The 23,597-nt window shown below is 44.2% G+C and overlaps 1 protein-coding gene across 6 annotated transcripts in view; it reads left to right on the top strand.

The window, feature by feature from the left end:
- The window catches only part of LOC109890443 (zinc finger E-box-binding homeobox 2), an 83,156-nt gene that overhangs the window by 45,651 nt on the left and 13,908 nt on the right, over nucleotides 1-23,597 (top strand). For 5 of the 6 annotated variants that reach the window (XM_031824513.1, XM_031824517.1, XM_031824515.1 and 2 more), the window contains 2 exons: nucleotides 18,718-18,969; nucleotides 23,050-23,118. In XM_031824513.1, the coding sequence (XP_031680373.1) occupies nucleotides 18,718-18,969; nucleotides 23,050-23,118 (321 nt within the window). Of the gene's footprint in view, nucleotides 1-18,714; nucleotides 18,970-23,049; nucleotides 23,119-23,597 lie in introns of all 6 variants that reach the window. The other variant, XM_031824514.1, reaches the window with a different exon arrangement.

Here is a 23,597-nt window from a genome sequence, read left to right as displayed (position 1 = left end):
GGGAGAGAGAAGGCGTATGAATTTCCCTGTGGCACATATTGAAACCTGACAAGAAGCCAGCAGGGTGTTGACTCACAATGCCATTTTTACACACACACACACACACACACACACACACACACACACACACACACACACACACACACACACACACACACACACTGAGTCAGAATGCAATTTTTAACCTTCATCTGGGTTCTGACTTCTGACGCTCTGCGACCGACAGACCGAGTTGAGAAGTAACCAAACCTTCTCTCATTTCAACACCTTAGATTTCGCCACGTTTGTGTTTTTTCGTCGTTTCTTTTTCTTCTTTTTTTTTCTTACATTTGATTTCCTAAACCATGTTTATTATAGTCATGGACACAGATGTTCATCGTTATCTTGTGTCAATATCTGTCTTCTTACCAAAAAAGATATGCTTCTACCGTCTGTTTGAAGAGGCAAATCTGGTGAGATTTCATTGGACACTCTCCTAGGTATTAGCCAATGGAAACCTCTGCTTCTTCCTCTGTGTAACCAGAAGTATTCTGAGACTCTTCCACCTGGATGTTTGAATTATTCAGCCATGCAGGAAGCTGGGCCTTGTTCCTCCTGAGTATTCCTGGGTTGTAAAGGCTAAAATTGCTTCATCATGCCAAAGTGAATGAATGCATACATTATTTAGTCTAACCTGTGAAAATGTGACTTCTCCATGGGAATTTGTGTTTGTTTGCAGCCTACTTACATTTCAGAGGGGTGGACGTGTTCTTTCCTCCCAGCACAATAGCTAAAACCTACATCAATTAATTCGTGGAAATATTTGGGAATAGTCAAATATTCTGATTATTGAAGAAAATTCTCTAAATATTCAGTGGTGGATTATATTTCTGACTCCATTTACTCTGCAAAGGCAAGCCATTAGTTATCGTTTACATGGAGGCTGTAGTGAGTCATTTATGATAACTCATCTACTTCTAGAAATATCTACAGTACTGTAGATACACTATTTAAAGACAGACAGAAATGTTGCACCCTACACTACAGTGTGAAACGGTGAGGCCTTGTGAAGGTGTCAGGTTCACTAGTTCCCGCTTGTGCTTAGACACTTGTTTGACAGAAGGAGCTGACTCATTCCCTTGTCTTAGTAAAAAAAAACTCCACAAGATGTTTCATTCCTCTGACCTTCCTTCCAACTGTACTCACCGAGACACACATACTGTAGGCTACAAACCATCCGGCCCCGTATCTGTACCTGGTTCTTATCTGCAACACACAGGCGTAGCGTTACGTAATCAACATGAGTACTCTCTCTGAGACGCTGCCGTTTCACAGATCTTTTGTTCGGTTAGCCTCTTTTACCAGATTGTCGCTAATATGCCATTGCTAATCTAATAGAATGGTCCCTTTCAAATAAATCACTAAATTTGCTAGTTGTTAAAGGTACTTTTGCACGCTGGCAATGTTGTGTTTTTTCTGCCTGCTACGAACATCTCCATGCCATGTGTAATGTAATTAAGTAGCTGTGTGGCTGTATTCCAGAAGCCAGTTAACAAACACAAATTAAAAACCCTTATGAACCTGGGGATTTTTTTTTCTCGCTCTGAAAACCGTAAATTCTTTTCAGGTCACATGAAAAAGCAAAGCCCTGAAAGTTCTCTCTGCAACAAGCAGCCTAGGCTACTTCCAGTCCCAACAAACATGGACGCATTCTCTTTTGGAATTTGGAATGTGGATTCTGTTTCCAGGATATGTTCTGCTACTTTGATATCGTAGCTACGGCGATGACGATCAGTTGATTAAGACGGTAGGAGGAGCGACACGGTGTAACACCTCAAGGAATACTGGAAGGGAACAGCTGTGTGGAGTCTGTCTGTATTTCCACTGGGTAGCGTAGTCTGGGGGGTTGTAAGGGGTGCGGCTGGGGGTTTGGTAGGGGATCTTAGGGGGCCAGGGGTGGGCCTCGCCTGAATCGATGCTGTTCAGGGTTGGCCATGGTGGCGTCCTCCTGATGAAGTCAACTGTTGTTACGGGGGACTCTGGAGAGCAAGAGTTTAGGTCGGAATGCAATTTCTTCGCCATCTGACAGAGCGCCGGAATAAAGTGGCGCACTCTTCCTTGGCAATCGCAGGGAATTGCTTCTCAGGGTGACAAATGATTAGCTGTTATCTGTTGACTGAATTTGATTCCTACAAGCAGCTGAGTCAGGTAACTGTGGAGGATCTGAGGAGAGGAGCGGAGAGGGAGGAAGGAAAGGTTTTTCCAGGAAATGAAATCGGCTTCCCCAGACACACCGGGACCAAATATAATCCTCTCTGTCAGAACAAGATTACCACTTTGTCTAATTACAGACAGCTTTCCGTCAGCGGTAGACTGTTTACCGAACGGTGCAGGTGTCTGTTTTGGTTGGGTATGCCCTTGTTGCATTCTTGTTTTTTTTGTTTTTTAACCCTATTGAGAATTGCTCTTGCGGGTAAATGAGAGCATCATTTTCTGTCAGAAATGTTTCCGTTTTTTTTCTTCCCCCACATGATTTTGTAGCTAAATAAGTAAGACACAGACAAACGTTGTGGTGATCCACAGACATTTACCAACGCAATAGGAAAAGAGCTTTAGTTTCGGCCGAGTCTAACGGGCTCGGGTATTGGCAAAGCAAATGTACAATAGAGTCCATAACGAGCTATAATGAAGAGGTTTATTCCTCTGTAGTGCAGGGTAAGGATTTTGACACATTAGGCCCTGGGCGGAATTCAAGCCTTTGTCTGTGTAATGTTTCTCTGGCACCTTGGATTCAAGTTTGAAGCCAATTTGTGGCAGTGACAGCGAGCGAACAGGCCAAGCAGGGGGAGAGATGTGGTCGCTACTCTCTGAGAGAGAGACTTGAACGGTTCAAGGTGTCAATGCATGATTAGTTCCCTCTCTGCAGTAGATCGGCTGGGTGGTTGTCACCCTGTGAACACAGTTGAAAGGGGAACTGGTTACCCGTTCGTTCTGTCACACCTCACACCGACCAAAACAGATAAGAACGAGAAAAGAAACAAACAGACACATATATAGCACCTTTGAAACACCACACAGCAGCTACACAAAATGGTTGAGCCAATCAAATTGATTTCTGTCTGTCACAAGAATCAACAGAAAGCTCTATCTTTGCCCTGTGTAAGCCCCGGGGATGTACTAGCTGTCCATTACAGAGGATTTAGTGTTTTCATGTTAGAAAAGTCACACACACATACATATATATTATATCAGTATCTGGGAGATTTTAAAGACTACCAGAACATTTAGGGACCTTGTCAGACTGGCCCTTCCTGTCCGACCCTGAGCACCCATGTGGGAGTGTGTGACGTGACGTGTGTGTCACAAGGACACCATAAAATGTCTCGTCACCTCTTTGTTTTCATTAACTGAAACAACAATCGAGAAAGAGGAGAGAGAGGGGGAGGGAGAGAGAGAGAGAAAAAGAGAGAGAAAAAGATAAATAAATGAAGGGCACCGCTGAAAGTGCCTTGGACTTCCTGTTACTGTAGATCAGCCAGAGGCAAACTAATACTTCACCTCTTTTTCTTTGGGTTAACATCTCTCAATGTATTTGAGTGCAGCTAGGAGGGGAGGATCCAGGGGAAAGAGAGAGAGGGGCACAAAGGTAGTAATCCAGCTCCCCTTCCACTCCTCCAGGCTCACTGCTGTTTTAACCCAGTGTTGATTGACCCCGTGTTTGTCTCAGGCTCAGAGTCTCTCCCTTCTCCCTCTGAGGGGTGTTCCCCACATCCCACTCCTCACTTGTGGGAGCCTGCGCTCCACTTTTTAAAACTTCTCTCTCTCCATGTGATTTATGACCCACCCATCAGATATACCCACGGGTGCTCTCCCCTCTCACCGTCTCCACACACAGCTCCCTCCTTACACAAAGACCTCGTGACTTAAATGGATTAGACCGCGGAGCAGTTATCCGCAAATGGATCCCGCAGCAGCCTGGCATTATTACCTCTGTCCTGTTAACTACCTAACGCACTAAGTGTAGAGCCTGCGTCCCCAATGGCATCCTACTCCCTCTTTAGGGCACTACTTTTGACCAGGGCCCCGGGCGAAAGTAGTGCACTGTATTGGGAATAGGGTGCCACTAAGGACGCAGTCTAAGGCGGCGTATGATTGCAAATGTGAAGTGGGTCCTGAGCTGCGACTCTGCTCTGATCTGCCACAGCTCTGTTTACCACAGCTGTAATTACCTGGTTTGAAGGAGTTAATAACCATAGGAAACTGGTTTTGCAGGGATAAAAGGAGCTGTAACTCGTGTTCAAAGCGATGAGAGGTTTAACGTGTATACAGAGGGGGGATACTCCCCCCCCCCCCTTTTCATTCTGTGGCTCCCGAAAGAAAAAAAGGAAAGTTTCCTTATCAGGTAATAGTTCAAAGGAGAAACTCAGTTGGAAGTGCACTGTCTTGGGAAGATGAAAGTTTTTTTTTTGTTAAAAGTTACGCACAGGACAGGTTTCCTGTGCCTTTCTTGCTAAACTCCCCTGTCTGTCCCTAGCAAGTTCCTAGCTCCATTCTCTTCCTCCTGCCTGCTTTGCGTAGCCGACCCTGTCTTTGAGGGGGAAAGTAAACCCTCCGTGCCGCCTGTCTGTGTAAGATTAAATACCGAGATGGCGACAGGAAAAAGGCAGGGAGGGAAAACAAAGGCCAGGGTGGGTGAGGGATGTTGGGGAGAATTATCAGGTTGGTGACGGAAACTGCCAGTTTGTCTGACTCAAATATGTACAAATAAGCTTCTCTGCTTCTCGAACCTTTTGGAGGGCGGAGTCATCTATCTGTCTGAGAAAAGGCACACTGGGGACGTATAAAGAAGTTAATAATATATCTAATCATTTCCCCATTTTTATCTAGTAAAGAAAACAGGAGAAAAAAATATATACAGTATGAAGAAAACATACCATGATTATAGAATATTTAGGGATTATATTGTAGATAATTAAGTGCATAGACGTCCCATTCTTATTTTCTGTAGTTATTTTTCCTTTAAATCTGTGAAAAAGTGTAGGTTAAAAGCAGTTTCCTAGCAGGTATAGAGTTAAATGAGGCCAGTAGGGAAGTCTTCTCCCACAGCACATTTCCTCTAGTTTACATTGTACAAATCATTCTGCCTGAGAGAGCTCTAACAGGGAAAGGAGAATTAATATGACTTCCGGTCTAGATGAACATTTGATAAAAGCTAAGTCACTGGGGGTCTTAAAGAGAGAGAAGGACGTTTCCAAGGAACTCTGAGGAAGTATCAAGAAACAATGAGCTTAATGCTTTGCCTGGCTTAGCTCTCGTCCTTTGGTCCAAATCGTGTGTCTTAGAGAAATGGTGATAGCTCACAGGCAGTGACAGAGGTGTGTGTGTGTGTGTGTGTGTCGGTGCGGTCTCAACATGAGACTATATAAGCACTATAATGTGTTTAACTTGTAAACTAGTCGGAGACAGATTACTGGCGGTTGGCAGGGAGGTGAGGAGGCGACATTTAAACTGTTCACCTTTTGCCTTCACATCTGTCCTACTAATGGGCCAGTCTCCCTCTCCCTCTTCTCTCTCTCTCTCTCTCTCTCCCTCTCTCTCTTCTTCTGTCTTACCGAACCTCAGGCACATTTTTAATGTCTTCCCTCGTTCCAATTCCCCAACTAAAAGAAACAGTCATTATTAGTTTATTAGCGAGCCTCAGCAAATGTGTTAGCCGATATTCAGTTGTTAATGAACACATTCAAACCCCCTCTACAGAACGTATTCACAGGCAGCTGTGAGTGCTTTAGCTGATAATAGTTTCCCAAAGACAAAAGATTAAGGAAATAGCATTATAGGGGGCAAAACAATAGAGGCCTATTTGAAACACTCTAATGGAATGCTCTTTCGTTTAGAAATGGTTTCCTTTTCGAATTTCTATGAGCTCGTCTTGCTCTTTTATAATGCTCTCTCGCCTCTGAGTATATAACAGCTATAGCTGCTGTTTGTCTCCCCAGGCCGGGCTTATTGCCACAGGGAATAGAGCCGGGGTTGACGTTGACTATAGAATGTAAGGTATCTCAACCTGATGAAGCTGAATCCCCCTCCTCCTACAGACCACTTTGCGTTGCTGCCTTGGCAGCCTGGCATGCCCTGCCATCTTCTTAACAAGGCAGGTGAATTGTTAATTAAGGCTGAGGTAAAAAGGGGGTGTTGGGAGGGAAGGGGAGGAGGGAGGGAGGGAGGGAGCAAGCAGGGTAAAAGTGAGAAGCACAAACAAGTCGAAGCATTTGTTCGCGGTGTAATCTACACATCAATTATCCCGCTGAGCTAATTAGCACCTTGCATTACCCCAGGTACCTGCAGCCTTCACACATGCTCACTCTTTCATGCTCCTGATCAAAAAAGGAAACGGATTGACAGAAACACAGGGAGGCTGAACCCAAGGGTAGCGCTAAGGCGCGGGGGGGGGGGGGGGGACTCAGATCAAAATATCCTTTATACTCTTTTACGTCAAAAGTAACTCACAGTGTGTATGCACGCGGCGTTAAGTTTCCCAGGCCCCTTTCCACATCATCCATGCCAAAGAAACTGCTCAATTATGTAAGAGGCACAAGCATGTACTATGTATCATATAGTACGTAGCCAAGGTTGCATGTAATTGACTTGGAAATGGGTCTGTGTGGTTTGTGTGGAAAAACAACTGTTTTTAAATGATGGCTCGTTTTCTTCATGGACTGACAGGCAAGAGGTAATGTTTATGTCAATATTCAACAAAAGTGCTTTATTATTTAAAAAAACGACTGCACAAACTAAATTGGCTCAGGTATTGCAGATTTGATGGACTATGTGCATTTTAAAGACAACATTTGTTTTGCATTTGTTCGACGTCGTATGTTAGAAAATGTCACGGCATGACTTTAAACTTTTGATTTGGGATATAACGTTGTTGTTTATTTTTTTTTAAGTACTACGTTGTTGTAACGGCAACATCAGTGAGCAATGACGTTCTTAAACTCTAATGATGAAGGAACAGAGTGAATGGATGTAGGTGGCTCTTTGTTATGTTGAAACCTCTCTGTTACGTAATAAACTAGAGGGGGGGGGGTGTTTTGTCGAAGCATCCTGATTCAAGATGAGGTCTTATAAAGGTGTGTTTAGCATGACAAAGACCCTTAAGGGGTCCCCATGTGTCACGTGGGTCCTCCTGTGGATTGGCCGCTCTGTTGGTCAGAAATCATCAGTTGGAATTGACTAGGAAGAAGGAGCTCTGTTTTTTGGTTGTTTTTTTGCTACTGTGGGGACGAGGAGACCCTCCTGTGATGTAATTAAAGGTTTAGGTTCCACTCTGGGTGGTGAAAAGGCAGGTGAAATATGGAATTAGTAGGCGGGAGGCAGACAATGAGAAAATCTGTATCTGATAGTGTTTACACACACCCACGTCATCCATAACTTATGGGCTGGGACATGTGATGATGTTGTTCATTTAGAGAGAGAGAGGGGGGGGGGGTTTAGAAGGGTGAGAGAGAGAGAGAGAGAGAATGAGAGAGAGAGAGGTTACTTACGACGAACGCAACTCATCTCGTATGCAGTACACATGGTTCTGAAATCTATGTGACTCGTCATACAATGTCTCTGTTCAAATAAGAGCATCGTAGTTTTTGCACCCAATGTGTTTCCTGGTATCCTCGTGGAAGCCACATCCTCCTGGCTGCTCTAACTAATTGGGAAGTGGTAACAGTATCAGGTCCAGTGTCTGTGTCCCTCTGAGTCTCCCGAGGCTGTTTCTCTCCCTGTAGGACACAGAGCGTTGCTGGGGCCCGTTGTCAGGGGGTTCACCCGTTGTCAGGGGGTTTGCCCGCCGCTCATTTGCTGATTGGAGAGAGGTGGAGAGAGGTTGGTGGGGAAGTAGGGATGAGGGGATGAAAAGAGGCCCATTTCCTGCAGCTCGTTTGATACCTGGTGGGGATGCTATTCAGGTGACAAAGATCCAGGCACAGAGGGGGGACCAGATGTGATTTACACACTCATTAGCATCTGAATGAAAAGGCTGAGACCCAGGCTGGATCAGATCAGATTGGGGGCCATGCAGACCAGACCGGGGGTGGGGTGGGGGTGGGGGGGTGGGGGGGCTGCTTACTCCCACTGCCTGGCTTGGTCCTCACCTGTGTGGGTGGATGGGTTCCCGTTCTCCCCTCTGATCTTTATCCCATCTGAGGGGCCTGATCCCTCACCCTTCTAAACCCCCCTACCTTCCCTCTCCCTTCCCCCTGGCCTCCAGCTGGTGACAGACTGGCAGACCGGCAGCGTTTTATGACAGTGAGCAGTCTTTCCTCTCTCTCATTCTCCTCTCTCACCTCTTTCTCTTCTATCTCTCATTCTCCTCTCTCCTCATTCTCCTCTCTCACCTCTTTCTCTTCTATCTCTCATTCTCCTCTCTCCTCTCTCTCTCTCTCTTTCATTCTCCTCTTTATACTCTCTCTCTCTCTCTCTCGCTCTCCTCTCTCTCTCCTCTGCTCTCTCTCCTCTCTCACCTCTTTCTCTTCTATCTCTCATTCTCCTCTCTCCTCTCTCTCTCTCTCTCTCTCTCTCTCTCTCTCTCTTTCATTCTCCTCTTTATACTCTCTCTGTCTCTCCAGCTCAAAGCACAGATGCGATTCAGAAAATGTGCCTTCACACCAATTTTGTTTTTTTTACCTCGTTCATTGTGTTTAATACACATCAGGAAAATTCGACTAACCCGGCCCCTGACAATGAATCCCAAACAATACCGGTTTGCTTGGAAGTCTTCCAAGATGCTACCTTGTGACAGTGAGCCTCTATTTCATACGCTGGACACAGTTCATTCGTAGGCGACAAAGAGCTGTAATATTTTATGTAGTAAAAGGTCATGAATGAAATTTGGTCATCATTTTGGCAAACAGTAAATTATTTTAGTTAAGAATAATAAACTTCGCTCCGTATTTCTCTTGTGGGTTTAGTCAGTTTGACAAGCTGTCTCCTGCAGTGTTTAAAACTGTGTGAATACAGATGTTTCTCTTGTTTTTGTTCATTAGAATCCAATAGAGAGATAGGCGGGGAAGAGAATGAGAGAGAGAGAGATTTTTCGTCTCGCTTTTGTTTATTGTTTATTTCACTTGCTTTGGCAATGTAAACATACAGTTGAAGTTGGAAGTTTACATACACTTCGGTTGGAGTTATTAAAACTCCAACCACTCCACACATTTCTTGTTAACAAACTATAGTTTTGGAAAGTCGGTGACAGTCATTTTTCCAACAATTGTTTACAGACAGATTATTTTACTTATAATTCACTGTTTCACAATTCCAGTGGGTCAGAAGTTTACATACACTAAGTTGACTGTGCCTTTAAACAACTTGGAAAATTCCAGAAAATAATGTCATGGCTTTAGAAGCTTCTGATAGGCTAATTGACATAATTTGAGTCAATTGGAGGTGTACCTCTGGATGTATTTCAAGGCCTACCTTCAAACTCAGTGCCTCTTTGCTTGACATTATGGGAAAATCAAAAGAAAACACGTCTGGTTCATCCTTGGGAGAAATTTGCAAACGCCTGAAGGTACCAGAAAGTAGTCACGTTCTGTCTCCTAGAGATGAACATACTTTGGTGTGAAAAGTGCAAATCAGTCCCAGAACAACAGCAAAGGACCCTGTGAAGATGCTGAAGGAAATAGGTACAAAGTATCTATATCCACAGTAAAATGAGTCCTATGTCGACATAACCTGAAAGGCCTCTTAGCAAGGAAGAAGCCACTGCTCCAAAACCGCCATAAAAATCCAGACTACGGTTTGGGGACAAAGATCATACTTTTTGGAGAAATGTCTTCTGATCTGATGAATCAAAAATAGAACTGTGTGGCCATAATGACCATCGTTATGTTTGGAGGAAAAAGGGGGAGGCTTGCAATCCGAAGAACACCATCCCAACTGTGAAGCACGGGTTGGCAGCATCATGTTGTTTGGGTGCTTTGCTGCAGGAGGGACAGGTGCACATCACAAAATAGATGACTTCGTGAGGAAGGACAATTATGTGGATATATTGAAGCAACATCTCAAGACATCAGTCAGGAAGTTAAAGCTTGGTCGCAAATGGGTCTTCCAAATGGACAATGATCCCAAGCATACTTCCAAAGTTGTGGCAAAATGGCTTAAGGAAAACAAAGTCAAGGTATTGGAGTGCCCATCACAAAGTCCTGGCCTCAATCCCATAGAAAATTTGTGGGCAGAACTGAAAAAGAGTGTGCGAGCTCTGTCAGGAGGAATGGACCAAAATTCACCCAACTAATTGTGGGAGCTTGTGTAAGGCTACCCGAAACGTTTGACCCAAGTTAAACAATTTAAAGGCAATGCTACCAAAAACGAATTGAGTGTATATAAACTCCGGACCTACTGGGAATGTGATGAAAGAAATGAAAGCTGAAATAAATCCTTCTCTCTACTATTATTCTGACATTTCACATTCTTAAAATAAAGTGGTGATCCTAACTGGCCTAAGAAAGGGAATTTTCACTAGGGTTAAATGTCAGGAATTGTGAAAAACTGAGTTTATTTGTATTTGGCTAAGGTATATATATATATATATATATATATATATATATATATATATAGAGAGAGAGAGAGAGAGAGAGAGAGAGAGAGAGAGAGAGAGAGAGAGAGAGAGAGAGAGAGAGAGAGAGAATAGAGTAACCGACAGATTGTGTTAGGCTTCAGGTGCAAACTCAGTGTTCCTGAGATAAATGTAGCTGGAGGCTACAGCCGCCTGGACAGGAAACCATAACAACCTTGACCAGATCAAACTGTTGTTTTTACCCATTTACTTCTCTCAGGGTCTGTACAATAGTTACGGCGAGTTAGGAAAGGTGAGACACATTTGTGGGAACACAAAACAACTCAACTTGTCAGACTTGTGAAAGGATTTGAGCTTTTTTAGCTTCTCAAAGGCCAGCAAAATAAAAATTAACTAACCTCAGGCCTATATGTTTTGTGACTTATTTTGAACCTATTTTATTCACATTGTAAGGAAATCACCATCAAATGACTTTGTAAGAGTGCATAATTACAACTCAGGTTCTGCTTAGCTGGTATTAACAAAAACCTACAGTAATCCATTCTGGCAGTGCAATATGTTATTGTAGCATACTAATTCATCTTACAGGAAGTGTAATACATTTACAATATCAGATTGAAGCAATACTGTATATAGATGTATTAAATCTTTTAATCAGTTCTGGCTAAATTAATTTTTCACTGATTGCTTACATTTGAATTTGCATATACTTAGTGCAAGTAATTTATTTTCATCGATTATTTTTTTATTAAAATGGGGCATATGGCCCTTGAGCTAAAAAAAAATAACATTGCTTCTTTTTCCACAGACCATCCTCACTTTAGTTGTATTAAATACTATGTCCTTTTAAGCAAAATCTCCAGCTAAAACGACTTCCTGTTAGGTCTGCCTTATATGACAAGGTTATGACTTATCAATATGACCTGTATCCAACAACAACAGGCTCTATTTTGTCAATTTGATAGATTTGAGAGTTTGTCGAGCCAGGTCTCTGACATCTACTGCAGTCACTCTGTCATGCTCTGTGGCCTTGGTGAGACTAGATGATACTCCTCGTGACGCACCTTTCCTTTCTTTGTCCCTGATAAATAGAAATGTGATTGAAGACACGTTCGGAAGAACATCTCTCTTTCTCTCACGCTCTCTCTGACACACATGCACGCACACATGCTACCCCCCCCCCCCCCCCACACACACACACGGGCGCTCACACTGCAGCACTCACTTGCAGTACAGTAGACTGTGATTGATGACAGTGATGCGTGGATGCATAAAGGGAGAACTAGTGGTGTTATGCTGTTGGCTGTAAACAAGGTGCAAGGCCTCACTGGCTCTCTGAGGGCCTGAGCTCACTCACAGCAACAACAGACAGACAGAGCAACAGTCAGGTCATATTAAACAGCTAGCTGATAACACTGTGCTGTGACTATCAATTTGTTGCCCCCCCTGTCCCCTCACATGAAACCAACATCAGTCCCTGGCCCTACTCTGGCCCCGTCAGCAAATTCCTTTACCTGGAACGGAACTGTAACTGTGTGTGAATGTGTATCTCTGTGTGTGTTTGTGTTTGTGTGTGTGTGTGTGTGTGTGTGTGTGTGTGTGTATTTCTCGATGCCAGTGTATGTGTGTTTCTAAAAGAGCATTCGGAGGGGAGGGCACACTGGGGCGGGGAGGCGGAGGTGGGAGGCGTGAACCTGTGGCAGCGAGCCATGGTGTCCCTTTGCAACTGGTGAGGAGGGCTGGAGAGGGAGAGGGAGAGAGAGGGAGAGACGGAAGGCCCGACAGAGACAGTGGCACAGAGGGAAAGAGAGAGAGTGAGAGAGAGAGGACAGGTCCAGATAAGATTCTCAGCTTATAGCAACACACTACTCCACTATCAAGAACATGGATACTCTCTTCTTGAGTGAGCAGGCCTCCAGAGCAGAGCACTGTACCCCAGCTAGCAGGCTGAGAATATCTAGGAAGCTAAAATATATCAAGAAATAATAAGATTCCAAAGGAAGTTTGTTACACTGTAAGATGAATTCTCCCTGTGCCTTACACATTGGATTTATATGCTATATTTTGATTGTGGATCAAACTAAAGCAAGGGTTTGTGTGTTTGAGGGGAGTCTTCCAGCTGAGCGCTTTTTGGGGTGACATGAATATTTGATAGGAAAAACTGATTCTTCTGGATAAAGCACCCTTCATTTACTTCTTTGATCCCCTGTTCCTATTCCAGGACATTTCATTTATTTATCTGCTTATAAATATCTGCATAAATTGAGCAGGCATAGGTGATTTGTCAACAGTCCAACATCGACATTGATGTGCAGGTGGTGCTCCCTTGGTATTCCCAGTAATGATTACTATACAATTTCCATTTGTACACATTTACGTACAAAGGCACACACATTTCGAAGAGTTTAAGTACCCGCTTGCTGCATTCATTGGGAAAATTGGTAAGAAGCCTAAAAAGGGCTTTTATACTATAGTCAAAGAAAATTTGAAATTGTCTCCCTTTATGTGAGCAAAGTACCAGTTTGCCCATGATGAACGACTCAAACTGCAAAGTGTTTCATCCTTCCTCCTCCGAAAGGTTTTGTGTGTATTTGGTTAGTTACAGTAATTATAGCCAATAAGTGACAGCCAAAATCAGACAGGAGAAAGTAGAGGCTGCAAAGGCACACACACACACACACACACAAACACACACACAAACACACGCACACACACACACAAACACACACACACACACACAAACACACGCACACACACGTGCACACACAAACACGTGCACACACACACACAAACACGCGCACACACACACACACACACACACACACACACACACACACACACACACACACACACACACACACACACACACACACACACACACACACACACACACACACACACACCCTCTCGTAGCAAGGACCCGCTGCAGAACATCTGCTGAGAGATTTGCATATTAATTAACCCATATTAACACTAATTATTCTGGGAAATTATCAAATAAATTACATTTTCTAATTTTAACCTTTTCCTTTGCTTGACGTATGTCAGCAGCCAGAGGAACCTTTAGCTGGAAATCGATCTCACCTGAGCCGGTTATCTTAGGATATTGTTATTTCTATTTATAAATATATATATTTTTCATTTCATTTCCATCCTGAGGGCAGCCTAGGGAGCTTTTGTGTGCCTTGCCTCTCCCCCCCCCCCCTTTTTTTGGCTCCTGCGTTGGGGAGGTGGGGGCCCAGAACATTTGTCGAGGAGGAGGAACATGTGTGCAGGGTTGTACAGATGGTGGATCTGTACAGGGCGAGTAAAGGTGGGCCCTCTGAGCGGTTGAGAAAACCTTGAAGCTTTCTTTTTTCCAGCCTGTTGCTCAGGCCTCTGCAAATAAATGGGAGTTTAATTCAATTAGAATCAGGCTACTGTGGGTGCCTCATGGCAGACATTATTGAACATAACCAACCCCTTCCTGACACACTCAGAATCACTCACTACTCACTCCCATGCACACAGACATAGAGAGAGAGAGAGAGAGACACACACACACACACACACGTACTCCCCACTCCCAGGTTGGTTTACACATTGCCGAATTTTCACCATTCATCGCCTCCACAAAGCTGCCCCTCTCCTTTCAGCTCTTTGTTTGCCCTCTGCCACTGTCCTTTTATTGCTCATGGCTTGCTTGGTCTGGCCCATGTGAAACACCAGGCCAGTAGACTTGGACAAGATCTTAAGCATTCTTGTGTATCTCACTGGAATACAGACAGACAGTCAGAAGCATTTTCGTTATTTCTAATGAATGTAAAACTGTTCTGCTCTGTTGCAGCCGGCCGTGACCGGGAGGTCCGTGGGGCGACGCACAATTGGCCTAGCATCGTCCAGGTTAGGGAGGGTTTGGCCGGTAGGGATATCCTTGTCTCATCGCGCACCAGCGACTCCTGTGGCGGGCTGGGCGCAGTGCACGCCAGGTGCATGGTGTTTCCTCCGACACATTGGTGCGGCTGGCTTCCGGGTTGGATACGCACTGTGTTAAGAAGCAGTGCGGCTTGGTTGGGTTGTGTTTCGGAGGACGCATGGCTTTCGACCTTCGTCTCTCCCGACCCCGTACAGGAGTTGTAGTGATGAGACAAGATAGTAACTACTAACAATTGGATACCATGAAATTGGGGAGAAAAGGGGGTAAAAAATTTTTTTAAGAAAGAGAGAAAAAAAACCTTCCAATGGGGTAGCCACAAGGCTATGACCTAATTTCTACCTTAATGCCTCTTTACCTCCCCTGTTCCCCCGTTCTCCACCTCTACCCCCCTTCCCCCCCCTGCCCTTCTAGCCATTCAGGTGATCAGCATGTTTCTCATTCATGAGACAGGGCAGTTATCCTCCAATAGGGTGAATGTCCTTGCTCATTACCGATGCCGATAACCACAGGAAACACAACATTACCTGGAGCTATACGCCTCAGCGGTCAGTTAGCCAGGCGCTCAGTGTGAGTCACCTACCACCTTTCCCCATTACAATCTAACGGGAAGCTGGCTGGAAACGGGAAGCTGTGATGGACATAGAGACACACCGGGTGGAATAGATCTTCTGGCAGAAGTGGTTATTTGGATATTTTTTTCTGGGTCGTTCGTTATGGATCGAGTGCAGATCCAGCGCCTCCCAGCTCGGGAGCCCGTTGAGGGGGATTTGTGGAAGAGTGTATGAAAAGGGGAAGAGTAGGCACACAATTCACCCACGGTATTTTTATTTGAGTGTGTGCTTTGGGTATGTTCAGATGGTCAGTGTATGCCTCAAGGGTTGTGCGGTTGATGTCTATGTGTGTATGACACGCAGATTTCATGGTGGGAGAGTTAGGGTTTGTTTAACAGCTCGACAGTAAAACACAATCACATTTTTGTTCTTAACATGCTGGTTTTTCTCACTTTGGTAGAATCTTTTAGTTTTAGATGACTTGATATGACCTTTTTTTTCATTTTTATAAGGGTACAGAGAAACAGTCACAGTCGAAATATCGATGGTCAATATCGATTATCTTAATTTGTTTTAAGAAAGTTGATGAGATTCCAATCAGACTCCTTTTTTGTTGTTGTTTTGCCACAGACGTTGAAAGGATGACTCGCTCTCTCGTCCTTCCACACAAAAAAAAACGGTCATTGTGGAAGGTTATCGACATCATAATCAATGCACTTTTGAAACTGCCCTCTTGCACTGGTATGCCTGACAGCCTAATACCAGAGTTCTGAAAGAGTTACGCCAGACACGTATAAGCCTGATATTAAGCAAGACTCAAAAAGTGAGCAATTACAAGTGTCATTTTAATTATCTGTAAAAGTCGTTCCCTTTATTTACCTCCAATCAGGAGAAAGAAGAGAGCTGGTGAAATCAGCTGGTAACAGGTAGCATCAGTCAAAATGCCAGCTGTAATTGCCTTTGTTGCGGGTGGCACTTAAACTAAAGCAGGAGAAAAATAGAAAGTGTCATCTGAAAGAAAACGTAGCCCTAGAAAGTAAACATGATGATTTCTTTGTCTATCTCGTCTAGAAACACAAAAGATTGATTAGTGGCGAGGTATTGAACAAAATAATGGCAGAGTGTAGGCTAACATTAGTAGGTTTCGAAATGACTTTGTTTCAGAGTACAATGCCCGACGTCAGGCTGGTGCTTACATTATACTGAGGCGTCTGTCAGAGATGTCACCTCAACAAAGCAGGCTTTCTGAAGTCAATGCTACTTGCTTCTTTGATTGACAAGTTGCACCCGGTCATTTCTGTCTCCTCCAGGCTCTTTGATGAGTAAATGCTCTGTCTGATAGCCAATGTTCTAGCTTGGATCACATCCAGTGATCTCCCCTCTCCTACTCCTTACCTCTCCCCTCAAACACGTCAACCTGCATGGCAGCACAGATCCCCAACCTGGCGTTAGAAGCTTTTCATGGTTTGGTTTGGACAACTGTAGATGTCTAGAGGTTTTCAGGAGGTGGGGTGATCTTCACGTCCCCTCTATGATCCGAGGTCCATTGTCTCCAGGCCCGTTGCTCAATATTGAAGACGTCACATTGTAGCGCCTCTCTTCATGCGTTAACCAATACGCTACACATGGACCTGTAGCACACTGAAAAATGCCCAATGAGAGGTTTGGGGTGCAAAGAAAGGCCTTTTAAAACCTGTCCATCCTTAGATAATGTCATTCACTCCTCCTGGGTATTCGTCGGTATTCAGGCTGTGTCCAGAGATCAGGTCTTCAGGGGGGCGGGGTAATAGCTTCCCAGGCCTCCTGCTTCTTTGTTACCCCCTGCCGCCCGCCTGCTAGGCCACCCTTAGAAACCTGCCTGGGAGAAAGGGGAGTAGGGAGTCCACAGCACGTTGTGTTGCTAAGAAGGGGGGGTTAGGGTGTGTGTGTGTGGGGGGGGGGTTAGGGGTTAGGGGTAAGTTGGGAAGGGACCAAAGGGGAAATACAATAATAATACTAACATATTATCAATTGTGGGCCAAGGTATATCGGGGACCACACAGCAGGAGTTTGAATGTCTCACTTTCTTTTTGGCTTTTCTTTGGCTTTCTCTTTTTTTCATGTCTGAGGGCATTACCCAGTCTGAACTTGCCTAAACCCTTGTGGTCACACCTCTTGAAAAGGTTTTGTTTCCCCCGTCAATTGGTATTCTAACCAGGTCAGCTGATTCTGCTGGCCCTGTCTACGCAGCCGTTTTCCTTGTAATTTGCGCCCGTTGTTCGGAAGGCAAGTGCAGACCCGCGGATTATACAAAGATCATGTATGAACGTACTGTGTACGCTCAGCGTAATCTTATTCCTCTCCGTGCTATATAACAAGTCAATATCTGATTTATTTTCCCTTCTCCGTTTTGGAATGTTAGAAGGTTTTAGAGTTGTATTTAGTAGTCATTTATAGCTACAGTACAGCAATTAAAACGGACCATACACATTTGAAATTGGTTCCCATGATGTCATACTCTGACCCCCCCCCCCCCCCCCCCATCTGCGGTTGTTTTGAGACTGTTTCTCCAGAGTAGTGTTTTAGGAACTAGCAGTGAGGTGTGTGATGCGGTGGTCCTGTTTCTCTCGCTGAGGTAACGTCCTGTGTTTATTCCTCTAATAAGTCTTTTGCCTTCCTTCGTAGGACAGACAATTTATGGGCCTTGTGCGTAGACTGGAGAGGCTAGAGAGACAGCCCTTTGCGAGGGCAGACTAATTCACAAACAGCCACCTTCAATTGAGTTCACGGCCCTTATTTACAGGCTGCCTATTTTAAGAGAGGCTGCCATGTGTCTGGGACCAAGTGTTGTGGAATCAAGCGGGCCGCTACTTGTGTGAGTTATTTTAATGCGGGGCTCGACTGCGCAAGTGTTTCTCTCCGCAAACCATGACTCATTGAAAACACTCCCTGAAAAAGACAAGAGGAGAGGGCACGGAGGGAAAGGGGCGGGACACATGTCCTGTTTCGATGAAGCTAGGGGTATTTTATACTGTATGTAGTATTGTTTCATGTATCATTGTCAAGATCGGACTTGACGGTTGATTTCTGTCAAGTTCTGAGGGAAAAACACAAGTACAGTAGGTGCGTCACTTACCACAGGAGCGGTGAATGTGATGAAATGACTAGGGGTTAAGCCATTTCCATCCAGGGTGGTATGGCTATTTGACATTTGTAAATATCAGAAGTGCAGAGTATCTCAGCCACGTTGGGTATGCTTCAGATCTGTGAGCCCCAACTGAAAGGTGTAGCTAGGTTGGCATCTCAGGCAGTCCACTGCGGGAGAAAATGTGTGGCTATTTTGGCGTGTCTACGTAGCAGCTGACTGACTCCACACACCATGATGGTTAAAGTTACAGATTCCAGTCTGTCGCGGTGGGTGTTGTTGTAATTGGGATGTACCCCCCGCAAGAAAGGGCCCACGTCTCAAACAGGAATGGGTCTAAACCTGTAATCAAATAAAATCTAAGTTTATAGGTCTCTTACACAGTTTAGCAGATGTTATAACAGGTGCAGCGAAACGATTGTGTTACTAGCTCCTAACAGTGCAGTGCAATCATGACTTCATCTGAGGACATAATCCTCTTTGACCTTTTTCCCATTTCAGGGTCAGCACAATGAACACCAAACATGAATTCCTCTGCAGTGACCCATCTTGTTTTGTTTTGTGTTCTCCCTCATTGCAGCGTTGAATTACGAGAATGTGATGGATACTGGTTCAGAGACAGAGGATGAGGACAAGCTGTTGGTATCGGAGGAGGACGGCCTACTGAACGGGGTGGGCAGCCCTGCCAGTCTGAACAACCACGACGTTGGATCCCCGAGGGTGGGCCACGCCCTGATGACAAAGGAGGATGAGGACGATGACATGAGGGACAGCGGAGTAGACCATGTCTGGCATGACAACGACATGCTGCACGCCTCAGTCGACGGCACTGGTGAGTGTCACACACACACACACACACAAAAGCGTGTGGATCACAGCCAAAATGTTTTTGCGATTTATTTTGTTTTCCATGAGATGAGAGGTTAGCCCCCCCCCCTTCACCATCACCACCTCCGCAGTTACAGGGGCAGCGATTGACCGCGCTTGCCAGTCATAAGAAGTGTATGAGATCAAACCACATTTTGACATGCAGTGGGTTGACAGGGGCAAGCAGAGTCAGGAGACATTACTGTAACTTGACGATACATAGGAAACGTATGTCGGTGCCACGTAAGATGGCAGAGGAATGTCGGAGATTCCTACACCCCACATGACTGAAACTCACTCGGCTCGTCCCAACGCTAAATCTCCGACCCATTTCCTATTCTCGTCTTTATCCTCACTTAAATAAACCAGAGTTATATCAGACGGTATTAACAGATAGCTTTTCAATCGTTTTCTTAGAATCGCCCTCTTTCGATTGTCTATAATATCGCAATATGATCAGACTTTCAGTATGTGATTGATATAGCTTCATCTGCTAATAATCTAGTTTAGATCATTTCGGGCAGGTGATGCGTACAACTTTGGTGGCGCCTTCCATTTAGTTTCATTTGGAGCATCGCTGAGAGCAGAGAGCCTAGTCATGGATGCTTGAAAGATAAATACTTTTAATTAGGGCTAGAGGATAATCATTAAAGGAAGCCAGACTGCTGCAAAAGTCATTAACAATCTTAAATGAATTTTTTTATTTTTTATGATAGCCATTTACATTTATAATAAGAGTCAATGATTCTCGCAGCGGTGTGACAGAAACGGAGTGTAGCGCGAACTCTCATGTAAGACCGTCCCGTTTAAATGAGCCGGTGTGTTGCCTATTCATTTCTACTAATGAACTGGGCTCTGTAGAGTGCTGGAAAGGGGGGAAATATTTCACCCCCTGAAATGTCATTGCGCTCCAAAAAGGATCCTCTATCGAAAAAAGGAGGAAGTTCACCTTGTGGTTGCTGATTATCGACATGCAAATCGGAAACATAGTTGTCGCAGACAATCGCTGTATTATTTTTGCTCTGTTGACGGATGTTTCTATTTCTGCCCCGTTAGTAACAGTTCATATGGGGTTTGATTCTTTCAAAACAGAAATGTTCAAATAAATCAAGATCAAAAATAAACAAGTAGTCAAAGCGTACAGTAATTGTTTATTTGATAAAAGCCCGTGGTGCCTTAATGTCTATAATTCAACTATGTTGCAATTCCCAGATAATCTGCCTCTCATGTGATAAAACCTCGTCGGCCATATTTCTGAGACCTTGTGTGGTTCATTAGTGCAGATGATGGGAGTCTTCTCTTTCCCAAGCTTGTGGGCATTATGTTTGACTGTCCTTTTTCCTCTCTCACAGTGCCTTACTGTCTACAATGGTACCTCACCACATAACTTTCCCCGGAGATAAGCTGTGCTTTTCTCCCCTGCCTTTTCCACGTCAGCTTTAGTACTCTGTCGGAAAAGCACGGCAAAAGTTTCTTAGCTGTGCCTTTCCGGTGCCCGGCACAATCAGAGTTTTGTGTTCTAGAATGGTCCTTGGCATTCTTTCATCCCACAATTGGGGCAGTGGACACAGTGGGCTGGAATACATGACATCACTTATCACTCTAAAAGAAATCACCTGCATTCTCCCCTGTCTGCCCTTGTCTCTTTCTTCTCCCGGCCCGGTTCTGTTCAAGGACGTTCAGAGAACTAACAGAAAGGAGGAGGAGAACCTTTGTTTTTACTGCGCCCTCTTCCACTGGTAACTGGCCATAAAAATAGGAATGTTTTCCAAACAAACAGCATCAATGGTGTTAAGTAAATAGGTGGACTTATGGCAGGGGAAAGGTATTCTGGACCCCTCCTCGGTCGCAGTCAGAAACTTAAACATCGTCCTTCAGTGAGGCGCGGGCCTTCGCTCACGCTCCCCCCTCTCCCTTGCATGATTTATCAGGCAGAGACAGACCAGACTGGCTCTCGACTCACATTACACTTTCAACTATAAAAACGGGCCTCTCTCTCCAATGGATGTGTAGCTGTCAGAAGCAATAGGAATGGCCCAAAAAGGATCTGTGCAAAGGGCCATAGAAGTGAGGTAGGTGTAAGTGGTCTTAGCCTACCTCCTGCTGGAAATTCCCTCACTCTCATTCCTTGACCTCACACAGATAATAGGGACTGTTCAAGGTAAAGAGGGAACGAAAAGCAAAATCCCCACATGTGCTCCTTTTGAGTCATATCAACAACAAAAAATATGCAGTGAAATTGGATTTAATAAAGGCTGCGATAAACCAAAAGGGCTACATCCATGCAAACTCTCTCACTTTCCAGGGAAAAAGAAACGCGAGGGCAAGAGGAAAAGGGAGCTCGATTAACATTCAGTAAATTATAAATGACAAAAAAAGTAACTATTCATATATGCTGGTCTCTTAAACGCCAGAATGATATTTGTGGCTGTGGTGGAGGATTTTTTTGATTGCTCACAATACTCCAGTGTATCTTCAACAATATTGCTAAAGGACCATTTCCTTAGAGTGCAGCCTGGTTTGATGTCATTACTGAGAAGACAACGGCACTCCAAACCCCCTCATATGCAAATGAAAATGGCTGGCAAGTTTCTCCGCCACACAGTCAAGCTTCATGTCAAGGGAAAGTTGAGTACTTTTCATTCAATAGAGTCGATTTTTTTTTCTCTGAAGCTATTGGCTGTTAAAAAATATATATATATTTTTGGTGCAGAAGGAAACCGTCTCACTTCAAGCGAAAGAAACAGAACAAACCCTCGCTTAATGAACCTAACCATTAAACAACAGATTTTTCGCTCTACACCAAAATATACAGTATGTTTATATATAAATATATACTTTTTATTTTTTCTGCATTTGATTCGTGATTGCTAATTCACTTTTTATTCTGAAGATTTTACACAGCTTGTCAGCTACTTTTCAAACTCATTTCCAAAATGTTTTTCTGTCAAGTCCAAGATACAAGAGACAGTAAAGAAGAGAAATCCTCTTTTCCCTTAATCCATTGATTTGTTTGTTTACCCCTCCATGGCAACACAGTATCCTTGAGACCATAGAAATCACATGGCTGAAACAAGGAGAAACAGAGAGAGACAGGAGCCATTTTATTACCAGCCACTATCTTCTCGGAAGTACCTTGATTTAATTTTCAAAGACAGGACGGAAGAAAGGAGTCACAGAGGACTCCTTAAGTTAATTGTCTGTGGACTTGAACACCAACAATGTCCTCTTGTTCGCCGCCACCTATACGGCAAGAGAATTTACCAACCAATGTCCAAAGTTGTTCCCTCCCTTGTTTATGAGCCTGTCTGTCAATCTGGGGTCCTTTATTTATGGCTGTCTTACCTGTGCCAGGACAAAAATGCAAGTCTGCCTTTGGTGTTCCTAAGACTATGCATTACGCTGATTGGTAATAGAGTCTAAGCCCACAGCCCACGTTTTTTCTGTGAATACCCCCCTGTATAGTTTGTCCTTTTTTCTGTGAAACCCCCCCTGTATAGTTTGTCCTTTTTTCTGTGAAAACCCCCCTGTATAGTTTGTCCTTTTTTCTGTGAAAACCCCCCTGTATAGTTTGTCCTTTTTTCTGTGAAAACCCCACTGTATAGTTTGTCCATTTTTCTGCCGCGTGCAGATTGTTAGTAGTGTCACAGTGAGGGAATAACAACTGCAAGGCCTTTTGTGCCAGGTTACTCCTGTCTGACTGTTCAGGTGGATGGGGCTGGCTTCTTGAATGAATCTTTCTTTCTGGCAACTCTCGCTACCCCCGGAATGACAGAGCAGCTTTCTTTCCCACGGCTTGTTGTTGTTTTTAAGGTATATAAGGCCCTGTCTGTTTCTGATGATAGCATTCATTTAGAATGCCACACAAAAGCCTCGGCACAGTGCAACACAGCAAGCCCTTTATATCTCCGTACCTTCCTCTGAAGGCTTCATTGTGAGGCTTGGGTTTGCTTGGTACACTACAGCACTGAACATTGAACTGGACTTCTCTTCTCCTCCTCTTCCCTTCTTCCTCCCCTCCTCCCTCCCTTACTTTTCTCCACAGATGAAATTAAAGATGATTATGACACTATGGGGCCTGACGCCACTCTTCAGACGGTTGGAAACGGTACAGGTGAGTTGATTTAATCCATTGTGAGGTGATTTCATGTACAGATGTAGGATCTTAATTTGATCAGCCTGTTGCAGAAGAACTTTTCTGCAATGAAGGAAATGTTACATTTGTAGGGCCGGTTTCCCAGACACAGATTAAGCATAGTCCTGGACCATAATGTATTGTAATCCATTAATTATAATCCACATAATAATTCACATTTCCTGTCGCTGCAGGATTATTTTCCTGCTGTAGCAAACTGTCTCAAATGAAGATCCTATATCTGTATTGTGTTGAAAGACGAGGCCGAGACCAACCACCCTTCCAATCCTTGTGTGGGTGGCTGTGTGTCTCTGTGTCCGTGTAGAGCATTAGTGTCCCTGCATGGTCCTTTCTACACGAAACTGTGGAACCAAATCCTACCTGCCATTTTTAATTAAGTAAACAAAGCTGATTTCCACCCACAAGTCTCTTGGGCATTAAGTTTTCCCTCCGTGATA

The sequence above is a fragment of the Oncorhynchus kisutch genome, linkage group LG5 (assembly GCF_002021735.2).
Source record: "Oncorhynchus kisutch isolate 150728-3 linkage group LG5, Okis_V2, whole genome shotgun sequence".
In the NCBI taxonomy this organism is placed as follows: domain Eukaryota; kingdom Metazoa; phylum Chordata; class Actinopteri; order Salmoniformes; family Salmonidae; genus Oncorhynchus; species Oncorhynchus kisutch.
Note: the sequence above shows the minus strand (reverse complement) of the source record. Positions and strands in the feature narration are given on the sequence as shown.